The sequence below is a fragment of the Colletotrichum abscissum genome (assembly GCF_030869225.1).
Source record: "Colletotrichum abscissum strain IMI 504890 chromosome Unknown Scaffold_12.1, whole genome shotgun sequence".
Taxonomy (NCBI): Eukaryota; Fungi; Ascomycota; class Sordariomycetes; order Glomerellales; family Glomerellaceae; genus Colletotrichum; species Colletotrichum abscissum.
The window spans coordinates 1,034,951-1,047,300 of record NW_026850010.1 but is presented as its reverse complement, the minus strand read 5'-3'; the positions used below and the strand labels follow the sequence as shown (position 1 = coordinate 1,047,300).

The window sequence follows — 12,350 nt, the reverse complement described above, 5'->3', positions numbered from 1 at the left end:
GCAGCTTTCTTAACATGGACTTCTGGCGGATTCGTCTTATTATCGACCCTAGCTGACACCTAGCATCCGTTGATTGCGGGGTATAAAGCTTATTGAACCGACGAACACCACTACACGTTCCAGCCCGTGACGTCGGCCAGTTTACATCTACGAATGGGCGAGATGGGGCTGGGTTGTTTCCCCTCGCGATCTATCCAAAGGGAGGCGAGGATTCCCGAAGCTGTGAGACATGGACTCTCCTATCGGCATAGCACGGCAGCGGCAGCGATAAGATCTCACGTCATTTCACAGCCTGATCACCTACCCCTCCCTCCCTTTTCCGCCAGCTGCATCTTCACATCTACGCAACCAAATTACCAGGCCGAAAGCCATCTCGTTTGGGGACTAAATCCATCAACTTGCGGTTGAAAGGCTGTCATAATTCCTTTCCAACCTAAGCTATAATCCAGACCTCTCTGGTGGTCTTTCTCCGCGAAGATGGATCCCGCGAAGCTTACTGGTCAGGCACTCCTCACCCACACCATTCAGACGACGCCCATCATCGACAACCATGCGCATCCTCTTCTAGATCTCGATGCAATTGGCCGCTACCCTCTTCTATCAATCACCACTGAAGCTCACGGCGATGCAATCCACGCCTCACTGACCAGTTTGGCCCATTTGCGCGCCGTCAAACAGCTCTCCAAGATCCTTCGATGCGAGCCGAGCTGGGAAGCCGTCGTGAATGCTATTGAGGCGAAACGCATCGAGGATTATGATGCCTGGGTCTCGGAATGCCTCAATGGAATTGAAACAGTTCTGGTCGATGATGGTTTAGATGGCGAGAATGCGGTCTATCCTTACACGTACTTCAGCGACCTTACACGCAGCCCCGCTAAGAGGATTGTGCGCATCGAGAAGATTGCGGCAGACATTATCAATAACCATCTCCCCACGGATGAGCATGCTCCAAGAACAGCCAAAGACGCCGGGTCTGTGTTTGAAAAGGCATTGAAAGCGTTCGATCACAGTATTGTGGAGGCCATAGCCGATCCGGAAGTCGTTGGCTTCAAGTCCGTGATTTGCTACCGCACTGGCTTGGGTATTCCCAGGAGACCTGACGCTGCTGCGGCTCGCAAGGTATTTGAGGAGATCCATGAGACACATACTAAAGGCACTGACAAGGCATTCACACGCGTCAATCACCGTGGGCTTAATGAGTACCTGGTGCACAGATTGGCTTGTCTCATCAGGAATGCTTCAGGCTCTGGCAAGAAGCCAATTCAATTTCACACTGGCCTCGGCGACAACGACATCACTCTCACTTCCGCTTCCCCATCACATCTACAAGACTTCATTCGCCAGTATCCCACAGTTCCCATCGTACTCCTGCATGCTAGCTATCCCTTCATGAGAGAGGCTGGATACTTGGCGTCTGTGTATGCCAATGTCTACACTGATATTGGCGAGATATTTCCGTTCCTGAGCAGAGATGGCCAGGAAACTGCCGTGCGGCAGGTCCTAGAGTTGTGTCCCTGGTCTAAGATATTGTGGAGCACTGATGGGCATTGGTTTCCAGAAACTTACCTTCTCGCCGTCCTTCAAGTGCGGGAGGTCTTGGAAAAGGTCAATAATATCATACGCCGCTTCTTCTTTCCGTCCAGGCTGACATGATCCAGGTCTTGTCTGAATATTCCCGCAAGGGACACATGACCTGGCGGGAAGCAACTCAACTCGTCAAAGACATCCTCTTCAACAACTCCAACCGTGTGTACCATCTCGGACTAGAGTTCAGCTTCGATGAAACAATTGCGAACCCGAGAAGACTGTCAGGAAGAAGCGATCTTGACATCCTCGAAGCTTTCCTGGATGGAAAAAAGCCACCTCAATACCTGCGCATCTACTGGAATGACCTGACAGCAACACCACGAGTTCGCGCAATACCAATGCGCAAAGTTCTCTCTGTAATGAACGAAGACGGTGACTTCTCCATTAGTATCACAAAAGCAAGTCTCGGACTGTTGCAGAACGACCACGTGGTCCCAGGGGCATCTGGCACCGGAGAGTACCGCCTACATCCCGACTTCACCTCACTTCAGGAGGGTCCCAGAGAAGGTCATATCAGCGTCTTTGGCGATTTCAGAGAGTATGACGGCTCTGCTGTAACCTTCTGCCCGCGATCCTTACTGCAAAGGGTGATCGAGATAGCTGCCCGACATGGGTTGACCTTCAGTCTCGGATTTGAGATTGAGCTGGTTCTCCTCGAGCGCGTAGATAACTCTTTCGAAAAGTACAAAACTCTTAGCAATGACGGGCACGCATGGTCTACCTCCCGCATGATGGATCACCCTGTCTTCGCCAAAGTCATTGAGAAGGCTGTGGCCGAGCTAGACGCAGACGGCATCTACATCGAACAAGTGCACCCTGAGAGTGCGGCCGGCCAGTTCGAAGTCATCCTTCCCCAGGCACCTCCCCTCGAAGCAGTCGACACATTGCTTTACGTCCGTGAAGTCATCTCAAGCATCGCCGCCGCAGAAGGCTACAGGATGACTCTTCACCCCAAACCATATCCGACAGCTTGCGGCACCGCAGCCCATGTGCACATGTCAATTAACTCCGCTGCAGGCTCAAAGCCAGAGACGTACAAACCATTTTATGCCGGGATCTTGAGGCACCTTCGCGCAATCACGGCCTTCACATACAGCAACCCTGTCAGCTACGAGAGAGTCCAAGATGGTTGCTGGGCCGGGGGTCGTTGGGTTACGTGGGGCACCCAGAACAGAGAGACGCCGCTGCGCAAGATTGAGAACAGCCATTGGGAGGTTAAGTGTATGGACGGCATCGCAAATCCGTACCTTGCACTCGCTGCACTCCTGGGCGCAGGCACACACGGTGTCATCGAAGGCGAGAAGATGACCTGGGGCGATTGCGAGGTTGACCCTGCGTCTTTGACGCCGAATGACCGGAAAGAGCTGGGCGTCGAGCAGATGCTTCCCTCAGGTCTGCCAGAGGCGCTCAAAGCTCTCCGCGCGGACGATGTCATGAACGAGCTGCTTGGTGAGGACTTGATAGAGAGATACATCACAATTAAGGAGGAGGAAATGAAGAACCTGGAGGCTATTAGTAGTGATGACCGCCGACAGTGGATCTTGGAGCGATACTAGGACAACATCTCGACCAAACTGGAGCCGATGACCAAAATTATCTTATCTGGGTGCTCTACCTACACACTTTGAATGAAACAAAAATACTAAGTATACTTCGTTACGTGCTCTCTTTGATGATGGTCTGCAAAGTCTTGACACACTCATCAACCTCCTTGGCCCCGATGAGAGTGAGATCTCTCCGACGGCCCTCAAACATGATATACGGTACCGAATCAACGCCATCCATGGCGGCCATCCGAACCATGTTTCTCGTTTCCATCTTCCCTTCACTTTCATCGTCCACAACCGCCTTCGCCTCCGTCTCCGGAATACCGGCCTCGACGCACGCCTCAATCAGCACGTCCTTGGAGTTTTGATCTTGCTCGCGTTCGAAGTAGCGACTATACAACGCGTCAACTAGTCGATTTGCAGTCTCTGCATTCTTGGCTTCCTGAAAGTGCTGGATGATTCGATGCGATGGAAGCGTGTTGGACATCGTGCCCCCAAAGGAAAAGTTTATGCCAGCTGCAGATCCGAGGGCCCCCATTGTTGCTTCGAAAACTTCTTGCTTTTGATCAGAGGCATCATGCTTTGCTGTTGTGTACCAGTGCCGCTTGTCCTGCGGCTCTGAAGGGAAGTCCGGATACAGCTGGTACGGACGGAAGACCAAGGTGAAGGAAACATCTTTGCCATTGGGGCTAGCTGCGACTTGGTCGAGAGCCTCCGCCAATCTGCCTACTGTCAGATCACTAAATCGCATCCATGTCTGTGATTTAATACCTCTTCTTAGCAATGTAGGTCCTTTCCCCGAAGTCAACTTTCGCTCATGGTAAAAAATCAGACTGTGATGGGATCAGACGCTCACCAGGGACAAACCGTATCCAAAGTAAATGTGATCTGTGACTGATACATATTTCGAAAGTTGGGAGAATCAACGGTGTAAAGAGTGATTTTTACTTTTACATTCGTAATCAATTCGTCTTTGATACTTAGAGTGTGCTTGAAGACGCCGGTAATGACGGTTGCTTGAATATCGGTTGGTCACGACCCCGCACCTATGACCTCCTCTTCCTTACTCAGGTCGCGTTCACGTGGCCGGGGGATCGACCGAAGTCACATAGAGATTGCATATAAGTTGGGGCTGGACGTAAATCTTTCTAGGAATGACTTGACCGATACCTTTGTCATTCAAAATTTTCTTACCTCTATGTTGTTCCCCTTGAATTGTTCCATGCGTTTCAATTCTGACTCAATCGCGCCTTCTCATTGGGCCTTAAGCGTCTGTTTCTTCTTGCTCAAAATGCAGGCTCAGACAGCCCGACGAAAGTAGGAGGAAGATCGATCTATCAAGTAGCAAGGCATAGTTATTCTCAAATGTTCTTTAGGACAATCGACGACAATCGACGACTCGATAAGTGAGAGCCATGATGAGTTGGGTGAATCAGGGCAAAGAAGCTGATTGCGGAAGCCAACGGAGCGCGGTCTTCCTCTAACCGCGCTATGAACGATGCTATCTAGTTTGACTGGGAAGGAAAGTCGAGGAGAGGTCTTGCCCCGCTTTTTGACTATTCGGGAGCTAAAATGGGGTATGAGAGCTGAGTGAACTGGGAAGTAAAGTCGTGACGAGCGCTAAATGACGAAAACCCACTTTGATTTCTGTTGACAAGATCTTTTCTCGGAATCACTAGCGACTCAAGATAAGTAGTATTGAGCACCTGAGGCTTAGCTGAGACTATAAGAATAAGAAAGGGCTCCGAAAACGTGACAAGACTTGGAATTAGTTTTTACCTGCATCAAAACAACTTACATGCAGATTTGCGGACAAGAAGTAAACGATTGAAGCCTCAAGCTTCCTCTCTGTACGTTATCATCAGCACCTTTGAGCGTCTCACTAAGACAACTCACAGCGACGATTTTTGTTAAGTGAAACTAGCAACTATAATCTACCTCAAAATTCACTTGGGATTAAGAATTTCTGTGTGATTGTAATGTTTGCAGGGTCATTCTTTCACAATGGCAGAGTCCTCCTCAACGCCGGGACAGGACTCAATGCCGAAGCAACTTTCGTCGATAGTCTCTTGGTAATAGATAAGAAGATTGCAGCTATCGGAACTCGGAAGGAAATAGAACCATCAGACTTAACGGGGTTCAAGGTCCATGACCTGCAACATCGTACAGTCCTTCCCGGCTTCATCGACGGCCATATGCACCTCCTCCTACTAGGACAATCTCTTCGGAAACTCGACTTATCAAATTGCAAAACGTTAGACGACATCCGATCCAGCATTAGGTCATACGCCAAGGCAAACCCGAATCTACCAACAATTCTCTGCAAAGGATGGAGGCACTCGATGACTCCGAATGGGGTCTCGGCCGCTTTACTCGATGATATTGATCCCCGCCCAATCTTTGTCGATGCAAGCTCGTTGCATTCATCCTGGTGTAATCATGCAGCTCTGAAAGAGCTTGGAGTCGCCGACGTGCCGGATCCGGCTGGCGGACGCATCCATCGCGATGAGCATGGGAAGCCATCTGGTGTTCTCGATGAAGGCGCAATGATGTCCATCATCTGGCCGTACCAAGCTTCCTCATCCCCCAAAGAAGAGCGTATCAAGGCTATCATCGCTGCGGTGAAGGAGTATAATGCGGCAGGATATACCGGCGTGGTGGAGATGGCAATGGATGAGGAAGCCTGGGACGCGATCATCACCATTCGGGATACCCAGCCAGATTTCCCGATCCATGTAGCCGCGTACTGGCTGATCAAGCCAACAACGGATCATCATGCCAACTCCCGTCAAGTTCGTCGCGCCATTGAGCTGAGCCAAGTTTACAACTCCACCACTAGCCCGAACTTTCGTATTGTCGGTATCAAAGTGATATGCGACGGCATTATCGATGCTTGCACGGCGTTTCTCTCGGAACCTTACGCACCGGCAGGCAAGCCCCCACCAATCTGGGAGCCGGAGTATCTGGACCCCGTTGTTAAGGAAGCAAATGATGGTGGTCTCCAAGTCGCACTGCACGCCATCGGAGATGCGGCAGTTAGAATGGCGATCGACGCCATCGAGAAGCACACCACCCCCGGCCGCCGCCACCGCATCGAACATCTAGAACTTGTGTCACCAGAAGATGCAGTTCGCCTAGGCCGGTTGGGTCTCACAGCCTCTATCCAACCAGTCCATTCGGACCCGGCTGTCCTCACTGAATGGCCTCGCCTGATCGGAGAAGATCGTTGTCATCGAGCATTTGCCTACCGCGAATTCGCCGACTCGGGGGCTTTGATGGCTATCGGCAGTGATAGTCCGACCTCGCCGTGGGCACCGATGGAGAATTTATACGTTGCGGCTTCGAGACGGTCTGCAAGAGATCCAAAATTCACTGGGACTTTCAACGAGCACTTCCGTCTTGGACTATGTGAGTCTATTACAGCCGCTACTTGGTGCGCTGCTAGCAGTGTGTTTGATGAGAAACGTACGGGGAGCCTTGCGGCTGGGAAGTGCGCTGACTTCATTGTGGTTGATATGGAGTGGGATGAGAAGAGCTTGTTGCAAGCCCAAGTGGAGGAGACTTGGTTTGGCGGCCGGAAAGTCTGGGATATCTGGGATCCAGTGTCGTCTTAGATCGCCTCGGTTTAATTCGAAACCATCCAGGTCTTGACTGGCCTCCAGGACGATAATGGACACAGCGCCAATAACGCGGAGAAAACAATGAAGGACATCTAGAGATCAGAGCCATTGAAAATGGCCTGCACAATACCCAACTATGAACACCACGCATATCTATACACCTTACTTTGATGACCCCCACAAGTCAGCAAACGGATCCCAGCTTGGGTCCTCAATAGGCGTATACTCCATTCTGTTGGCGATGTTCTTTGCAACATCCTTCCCATACACGGCTCCGATCCACGCAAATGCCAGATCGATGCCTGCACTAATGCCTGAAGACGTCCACACATTCCCATCCTGCACCCACCTTGCCTTGTGAATCCAGTTAACCTGCGGCCGCAGCGCAATCGTCTGGTCCCACGAGAGCTTATTCGTCGTCGCCCTCCGCCCATCTAGCACGCCCGCCCGTGCCGCGACTCCGGCGCCGGTACAGACGGTCAGTAAGTACTGCAGCGAGTCGAAGCGCTCCTTGACAAAGTCGATTGCGGTGCTGATGCCCGGGTTCCGAGTCCCCTGCCCGCCGGGGACGATGAGGACGTCAAGGGGCGGGGCGGTCTGAAATGTGTGTGTTGGGACGACGCTCTCGCAGAAGTTTGAAATGTGGCTGGCGTCCTTGACCCTTGTGGGCACCGGGTCTAGGGTATCTGCAATGATGTAGAGGTTCATTTTGTATGAGCCTGATAGCATGTTGAGGGCGTCCAGGGGCCCGAAGACGTCAAGGGACTGAAAGGCTGGGAAGAGTACGAGGCCAAAGTTGACGGGTTTGCCTGGATTGAGTCAGAACAGAGTAGCTAAAGACGCATTCGATTCTGTGAGACACTGGCTCACTGATGCTCACGACTCACCATCAGCGGCGCGCTCGCCATCTTGAGCCATTGGAAAGCCTTGGCTGAACCTTCTGACGCAAGTCGAAGGAGTTATGAATGCTGTAGAGGGCCTTCTATAGATCACTGATGTGGCAAGGTTGCGACTTCTAGTGAACATGCTTGTTCAGTGTTGAAAACCGTTTATCAAAACGCCAGAACAACGAGGGGCAGCGCTGGGACCCCGCGATTCAGGCATTGCTCATTTATCTCTAGCTACGTAGGCGGAAGACCGATGACCGCGCTCGGAGATCGGTAAGATTGTTTACGTAAGGGATCACTTTTGAGGGAGAGATTATGCGGGGATTATTAGTAAAGTAACTGGGAAAAGACCCCTTCTGAATCGCGTCATCTTCCTTAGAAATCCCACAGGAATAGTTGTGGTGTCTGCCGAAGCATTTGAATGCGATGATGCTTCTAATATCTAGAGCTTGTTGCCCATGTTCACATGAACCGCCTTAATCTGGCTGTACGCGTCAAGCCCCGCCTCACCAAGCTCCCGTCCGATGCCGCTCTGCTTCACGCCGCCAAAGGGGACCCTTGGATCACAGTCCTGTGTGCTATTTACCCAAACCATACCCGCCTCGATCTCAGCAGCCACGCGATGGGCCTTTTCCAAGTTTGTCGTGAAGACTGCTGCGCCGAGGCCATAGACACTGTCATTGGCAATCGACACCGCCTCGGCCTCGTCGCCAAACTTTTGGATCACGACGACGGGGCCGAAGATTTCCTCGCGCCATATCTTCATGTCGCTCTTGACGTCGGTGAAGACGGTCGGCTCAACATAGTAACCCTTATCGCCCAGATGCGTCGGCCTTTCGCCGCCAGTCTTGATTGTAGCTCCTTCATCACGGCCGATCTGGAAGTAGGACATGATGCGATCGTATTGCTGCTTCGAAACTTGCGGGCCCTGGTAGGTTTCGGCATCCCACTGGTTGCCGACTTTACTTGTCTTGTGGACCTCGTCGATGAATCTCGCGACAAAGTTGTCGTATATATCCTGCTGCACGAGAATTCGTGACGTGGCTGTGCAAATTTGCCCTTGGTTGGACATGATGCCCATGTGTGACCACCGAACAGCCTGCTCGAGATCCGCGTCGTTGAAGACCAACAGCGGCGATTTCCCGCCCGTCTCGAGGGTGATGTTCTTCAGTGTTGCAGATGCCATCTTCATGATGTTGGTCGCGGTCGCCGTTGATCCCGTAAACGCGACTTTATCAACCAAGGGATGGGAGACGAGGGCTGCACCAGCATCTTTACCCAGACCATTGATGAAGTTCACGACGCCTGGCGGGAAGCCGGCTTCCTTGATGAGGCGACCGAAGACCAGAATGCTAAGGGGAGTCTGTTCAGCGGCCTTCAGAACAACGGTATTTCCGCAGGCTAGCGCGGGACCGAGCTTCCATCTGTTTTGCGGTTGACGGGTCAGCAAAATGCAACTCAGTCTATCGTCACAGAGAGCGTCTTACGTTGCCATTGATATGGGATAGTTCCACGGAATGATTTGACCTACAACCCCAACGGGCTGGCGGACGGTGTAGGCGAACTTGTTTGGCAGGCTGATCGTCTGGCCAAAGATCTTGTCGCACCAACCGCTGTAGTAGCGGATAACTCCGACGGCTTCGACCATGTCGTTTGTCAATGCCTCTTGGTATGTCTTGCCTGCGTAATTACGTCGTCAGAGTTGGACTCGAGCAGGGGTTGTCTTGAGGTTGAGTAGAATTTTGAGGATTTCTTACCGTTATCCCAAGCGTCGATGGTTGCGAGCAATTCCTTATTCGACTCCATTAGGTCCGCAAGACGGGCCATGAGTATGCCTCTGTCTGAAGCCGACAGCGCCTTCCAGGAGGGCGCCTTCAGCGCCGCAGCGGCGGCCTTAACGGCCTTATCGACATCGTCTTCGGTCGCTGCATGAACTCTCGCGATTTCTTCTTCGGTCCTGAAAACCCGCGGGACATTAGCAAATCATCTTACTTGAAGCATGTTGAACTATCTGAGTCTACTGCTCACGCTGGATCGATGGCAGGAATGGTCTGCCCGGAGGATGAGGGAACGAATTCGTTGTTGATGAACAGGCCGGTTGGCTGAGTCCACTTCTGGCCGTTAGGCGCAGTCAATACAATTGAAAGGTCTCCCATCTTGTTGTCAAAACGTGAACTGAGACTAGATTGATTTCTCTCAGAAGTTCAATCAGCAGACTTGGAATGGTGATGAGGGCCAGCTTCTATGAATCAGGTTCTCGAATCTGGATGAGTCTTGGTATCCAAGAAGGCGTTTGCAGAATCAATTGAGTAAGTAGTAAGGCTTCATGAGATAGGTTATCACTCCGAACCATCATCTGATAAACGCCCGCGGATTCGGCCTTGACACGCGAACAGCTTCAATCTGCCTGACGCTGTATCTGTTCAGTATCGGCGTAGCCTGCCAGGCGGGGTCTAACTTACCCCTCCCCCGCAATGGGGGATAGCTGAATTGAGACAGCGTTTCCAAAAGACATTCATCGGGTGGCCTCCCGGAGTAAGCCGTCAAGACTCTCATCTTGTTAGGACCGCGAAGCGACTGAGATCTTCGTACCGATTCGGCATGTTTGACTCTTCTAGATCTCACTTGTGGTTGACCATGGCAGAGCAGTGAAGCTCCGAATGATCGGGGAGACCTTCCTCATGGAATCTGCGCATCAAAACGAGGGGCAGTGAGTCTCGGGAGGGGAGATGAGGGGCTGAGTCTCCACCACCACCTTGCAATTCACAGAGCATGCTCCCTATTAATCTAGGCACTCGTCCCTCATTTGAAGCTGAATCGATCCCCGAAGGTTTCAACTAGGTATTCCTCATTGGAGCATTGAGATAGTGAGCGAAGTCCGGCTTGACAGAAAGGGCCGAAGCCTGCCTGTGAACACTTCTCTCTGAAACGGTGGCATATGAAGAACCCTATCCATTTTTGACTTGATGACCCGGCTTTGAGACTGTATGATATGTGAGTTTCATTTTATTCTTGGTTTATGTACCGCCGTCTATGACCACGCATCGACTGTTCATCGCTTAAGCTCACTGTGCTGAACCTCGGGAGCTTCCCAAGACACAGCTTTGGGGATCTCTTCCTCCAAACTCTCGCCTGTCGGCGCCCAACCCAGTACCTTCTTAGCCCTAAGTGCCTCGCTGCGAGCATTTGTTCCAAAGAGCACCGTTCCGTGTGGCAGCACCTTGTTCGCTTCTTCGGGTCCAACTTCCTCCACCTCGTCTTTTGAAATGAGACCCTTCTTAGCAGCAGCGGAGGCAACCAATTTCGAGATTTCGCCAAAGGACTGTGAATCATTTTTGTTAGCTGGTGCAAAGCAAGGAGTTGAGGGCCCGGATTCATCTTCACTCACAATTTCACCAACACCAGTGAGATACAGTCCGTTCTCGTTCCAAACCTCCGCCTCACCCTTCGCCTCCGCAGCTCGCTCGACAAGCTGGGCAATCAACTGTGCAACGTCCTCAACATGCACATTTCCCCATCGGCTCAGGCCCTTGCCGACTCGTACCCCATGACCGCGATCCAGCGTGGCTTTCGCCAGCGACGGGATCTGCACGCTGCGCTGGTTGACAGGGCCGAGTCCCCGGCCGTAGATGATGGGTGGGAACACTAGTGCCGTGTTGACCCTGGGCTCATCGGCGGCGACTTTGAGGAGGTAGTTGTCGACGGCACGGCTCGGGTATTTTTGGATGAACGATCGCAGTTCGTCGATACCGGTCAGGTCGTTGAAGACCAGGTCGCTCGCCGAGCCTGGACTGCGAGACTTGTCGGCGAGTTCTGCTGCGGCAAGGGCGCTGGCGCCAGAGATCTGGATCCAGTGCGCTGCGTTTAGATGTTAGCATCATGGATCGTGGCTCCCGGGTATAAATTGGCTGAAAAAAGGCAGCGCAGACTTACATGACTTCTGCTCTGCCGACTTGGACGACAAAGCCTTGTGAATGGTCTCAACACTCTTCAAATGTCCAGACGCAGCCAGATCTGGCATTTGTGTTAGTGACTTCAGCTCACGAGGCCGCTATGTTGCAGAACCAAAACATACGGACAACGACATCGGCATTGGAAGCTTCCCGAGTGATGGTCTCAACATCGTCAAGATCACCCTCTACGATCTCGACCTTGCTGAAGGCGCCGGTGATAATCTTTCCCTTGGCGCTGTCGCGGACTAGCGCTCTCACCGCATACTCGGGGTGCGACTTGGCGAGCAAAGACAGGACACTGCCTCCGATGTAGCCCGTCGCTCCGGTCCTGGAGGCTTTCTGTCAGAACGGAGCACTTACACGGGCTTATTTCACTGAGCTTCAGTTGACTTACAGGAAGATGTTGACCATTGTGTCTGAGTTTTGCTATCCTGTGCGCTGTAATCTTTCTAATTTAGTGTTAAAGGCGAGTGGAGAGCTGAGATTGGCGATTGATAACCTGAGGATCTGAGGAGGCATCACATGGAAGTATATAAACCACACGCAACCTGCTCGCGCTGGCCTTCCAAACAGGGGTTGAAGCTCGGAGCAGATTACCAATCTCTTCCAGTGGACGAGAGCAGTGAAGCTGCCCCACGAATTACACAATGCGCTACTCCATCGCGTCACTCCAGCTTTTTTAAACATTGACGCCAATTGCCAATTAGCGATGCTATCTTGACTACAGACGACCCACCGAAGGGCGTGCTAATGTAT

The 12,350-nt window shown here is 52.0% G+C and overlaps 6 protein-coding genes across 6 annotated transcripts; 2 read left to right on the top strand and 4 right to left on the bottom strand.

The window, feature by feature from the left end:
- Window positions 1–477: 477 nt before the first annotated feature.
- CABS01_06081 (glutamine synthetase) lies at window positions 478–3,143 on the top strand (the record flags this gene model as incomplete). The annotated part of the gene is made up of 2 exons (XM_060539448.1): window positions 478–1,605; window positions 1,659–3,143. 2 exons carry the CDS (start codon window positions 478–480, stop codon window positions 3,141–3,143), a joined length of 2,613 nt encoding a protein of 870 aa, XP_060404843.1.
- A 100-nt stretch (window positions 3,144–3,243) lies between these two features.
- CABS01_06080 (uncharacterized protein) lies at window positions 3,244–3,885 on the bottom strand (the record flags this gene model as incomplete). The annotated part of the gene is made up of 1 exon (XM_060539447.1): window positions 3,244–3,885. The coding sequence occupies one exon, from the start codon at window positions 3,883–3,885 to the stop codon at window positions 3,244–3,246; it is 642 nt and encodes a 213-aa protein (XP_060404842.1).
- Window positions 3,886–5,113: 1,228 nt separating this feature from the next.
- On the top strand, window positions 5,114–6,748 carry CABS01_06079 (amidohydrolase ytcJ-like protein; the record flags this gene model as incomplete). The annotated part of the gene is made up of 1 exon (XM_060539446.1): window positions 5,114–6,748. The coding sequence occupies one exon, from the start codon at window positions 5,114–5,116 to the stop codon at window positions 6,746–6,748; it is 1,635 nt and encodes a 544-aa protein (XP_060404841.1).
- A 168-nt stretch (window positions 6,749–6,916) lies between these two features.
- Window positions 6,917–7,780, bottom strand: CABS01_06078 (DJ-1/PfpI family protein; the record flags this gene model as incomplete). The annotated part of the gene is made up of 2 exons (XM_060539445.1): window positions 6,917–7,563; window positions 7,642–7,780. 2 exons carry the CDS (start codon window positions 7,778–7,780, stop codon window positions 6,917–6,919), a joined length of 786 nt encoding a protein of 261 aa, XP_060404840.1.
- Window positions 7,781–8,083: 303 nt separating this feature from the next.
- On the bottom strand, window positions 8,084–9,797 carry CABS01_06077 (aldehyde dehydrogenase; the record flags this gene model as incomplete). Its single annotated transcript, XM_060539444.1, has 4 exons — window positions 8,084–9,065; window positions 9,129–9,321; window positions 9,399–9,598; window positions 9,670–9,797. 4 exons carry the CDS (start codon window positions 9,795–9,797, stop codon window positions 8,084–8,086), a joined length of 1,503 nt encoding a protein of 500 aa, XP_060404839.1.
- Window positions 9,798–10,693: 896 nt separating this feature from the next.
- CABS01_06076 (nucleoside-diphosphate-sugar epimerase) lies at window positions 10,694–12,005 on the bottom strand (the record flags this gene model as incomplete). The annotated part of the gene is made up of 4 exons (XM_060539443.1): window positions 10,694–11,499; window positions 11,575–11,655; window positions 11,717–11,922; window positions 11,989–12,005. 4 exons carry the CDS (start codon window positions 12,003–12,005, stop codon window positions 10,694–10,696), a joined length of 1,110 nt encoding a protein of 369 aa, XP_060404838.1.
- Window positions 12,006–12,350: the final 345 nt, after the last annotated feature.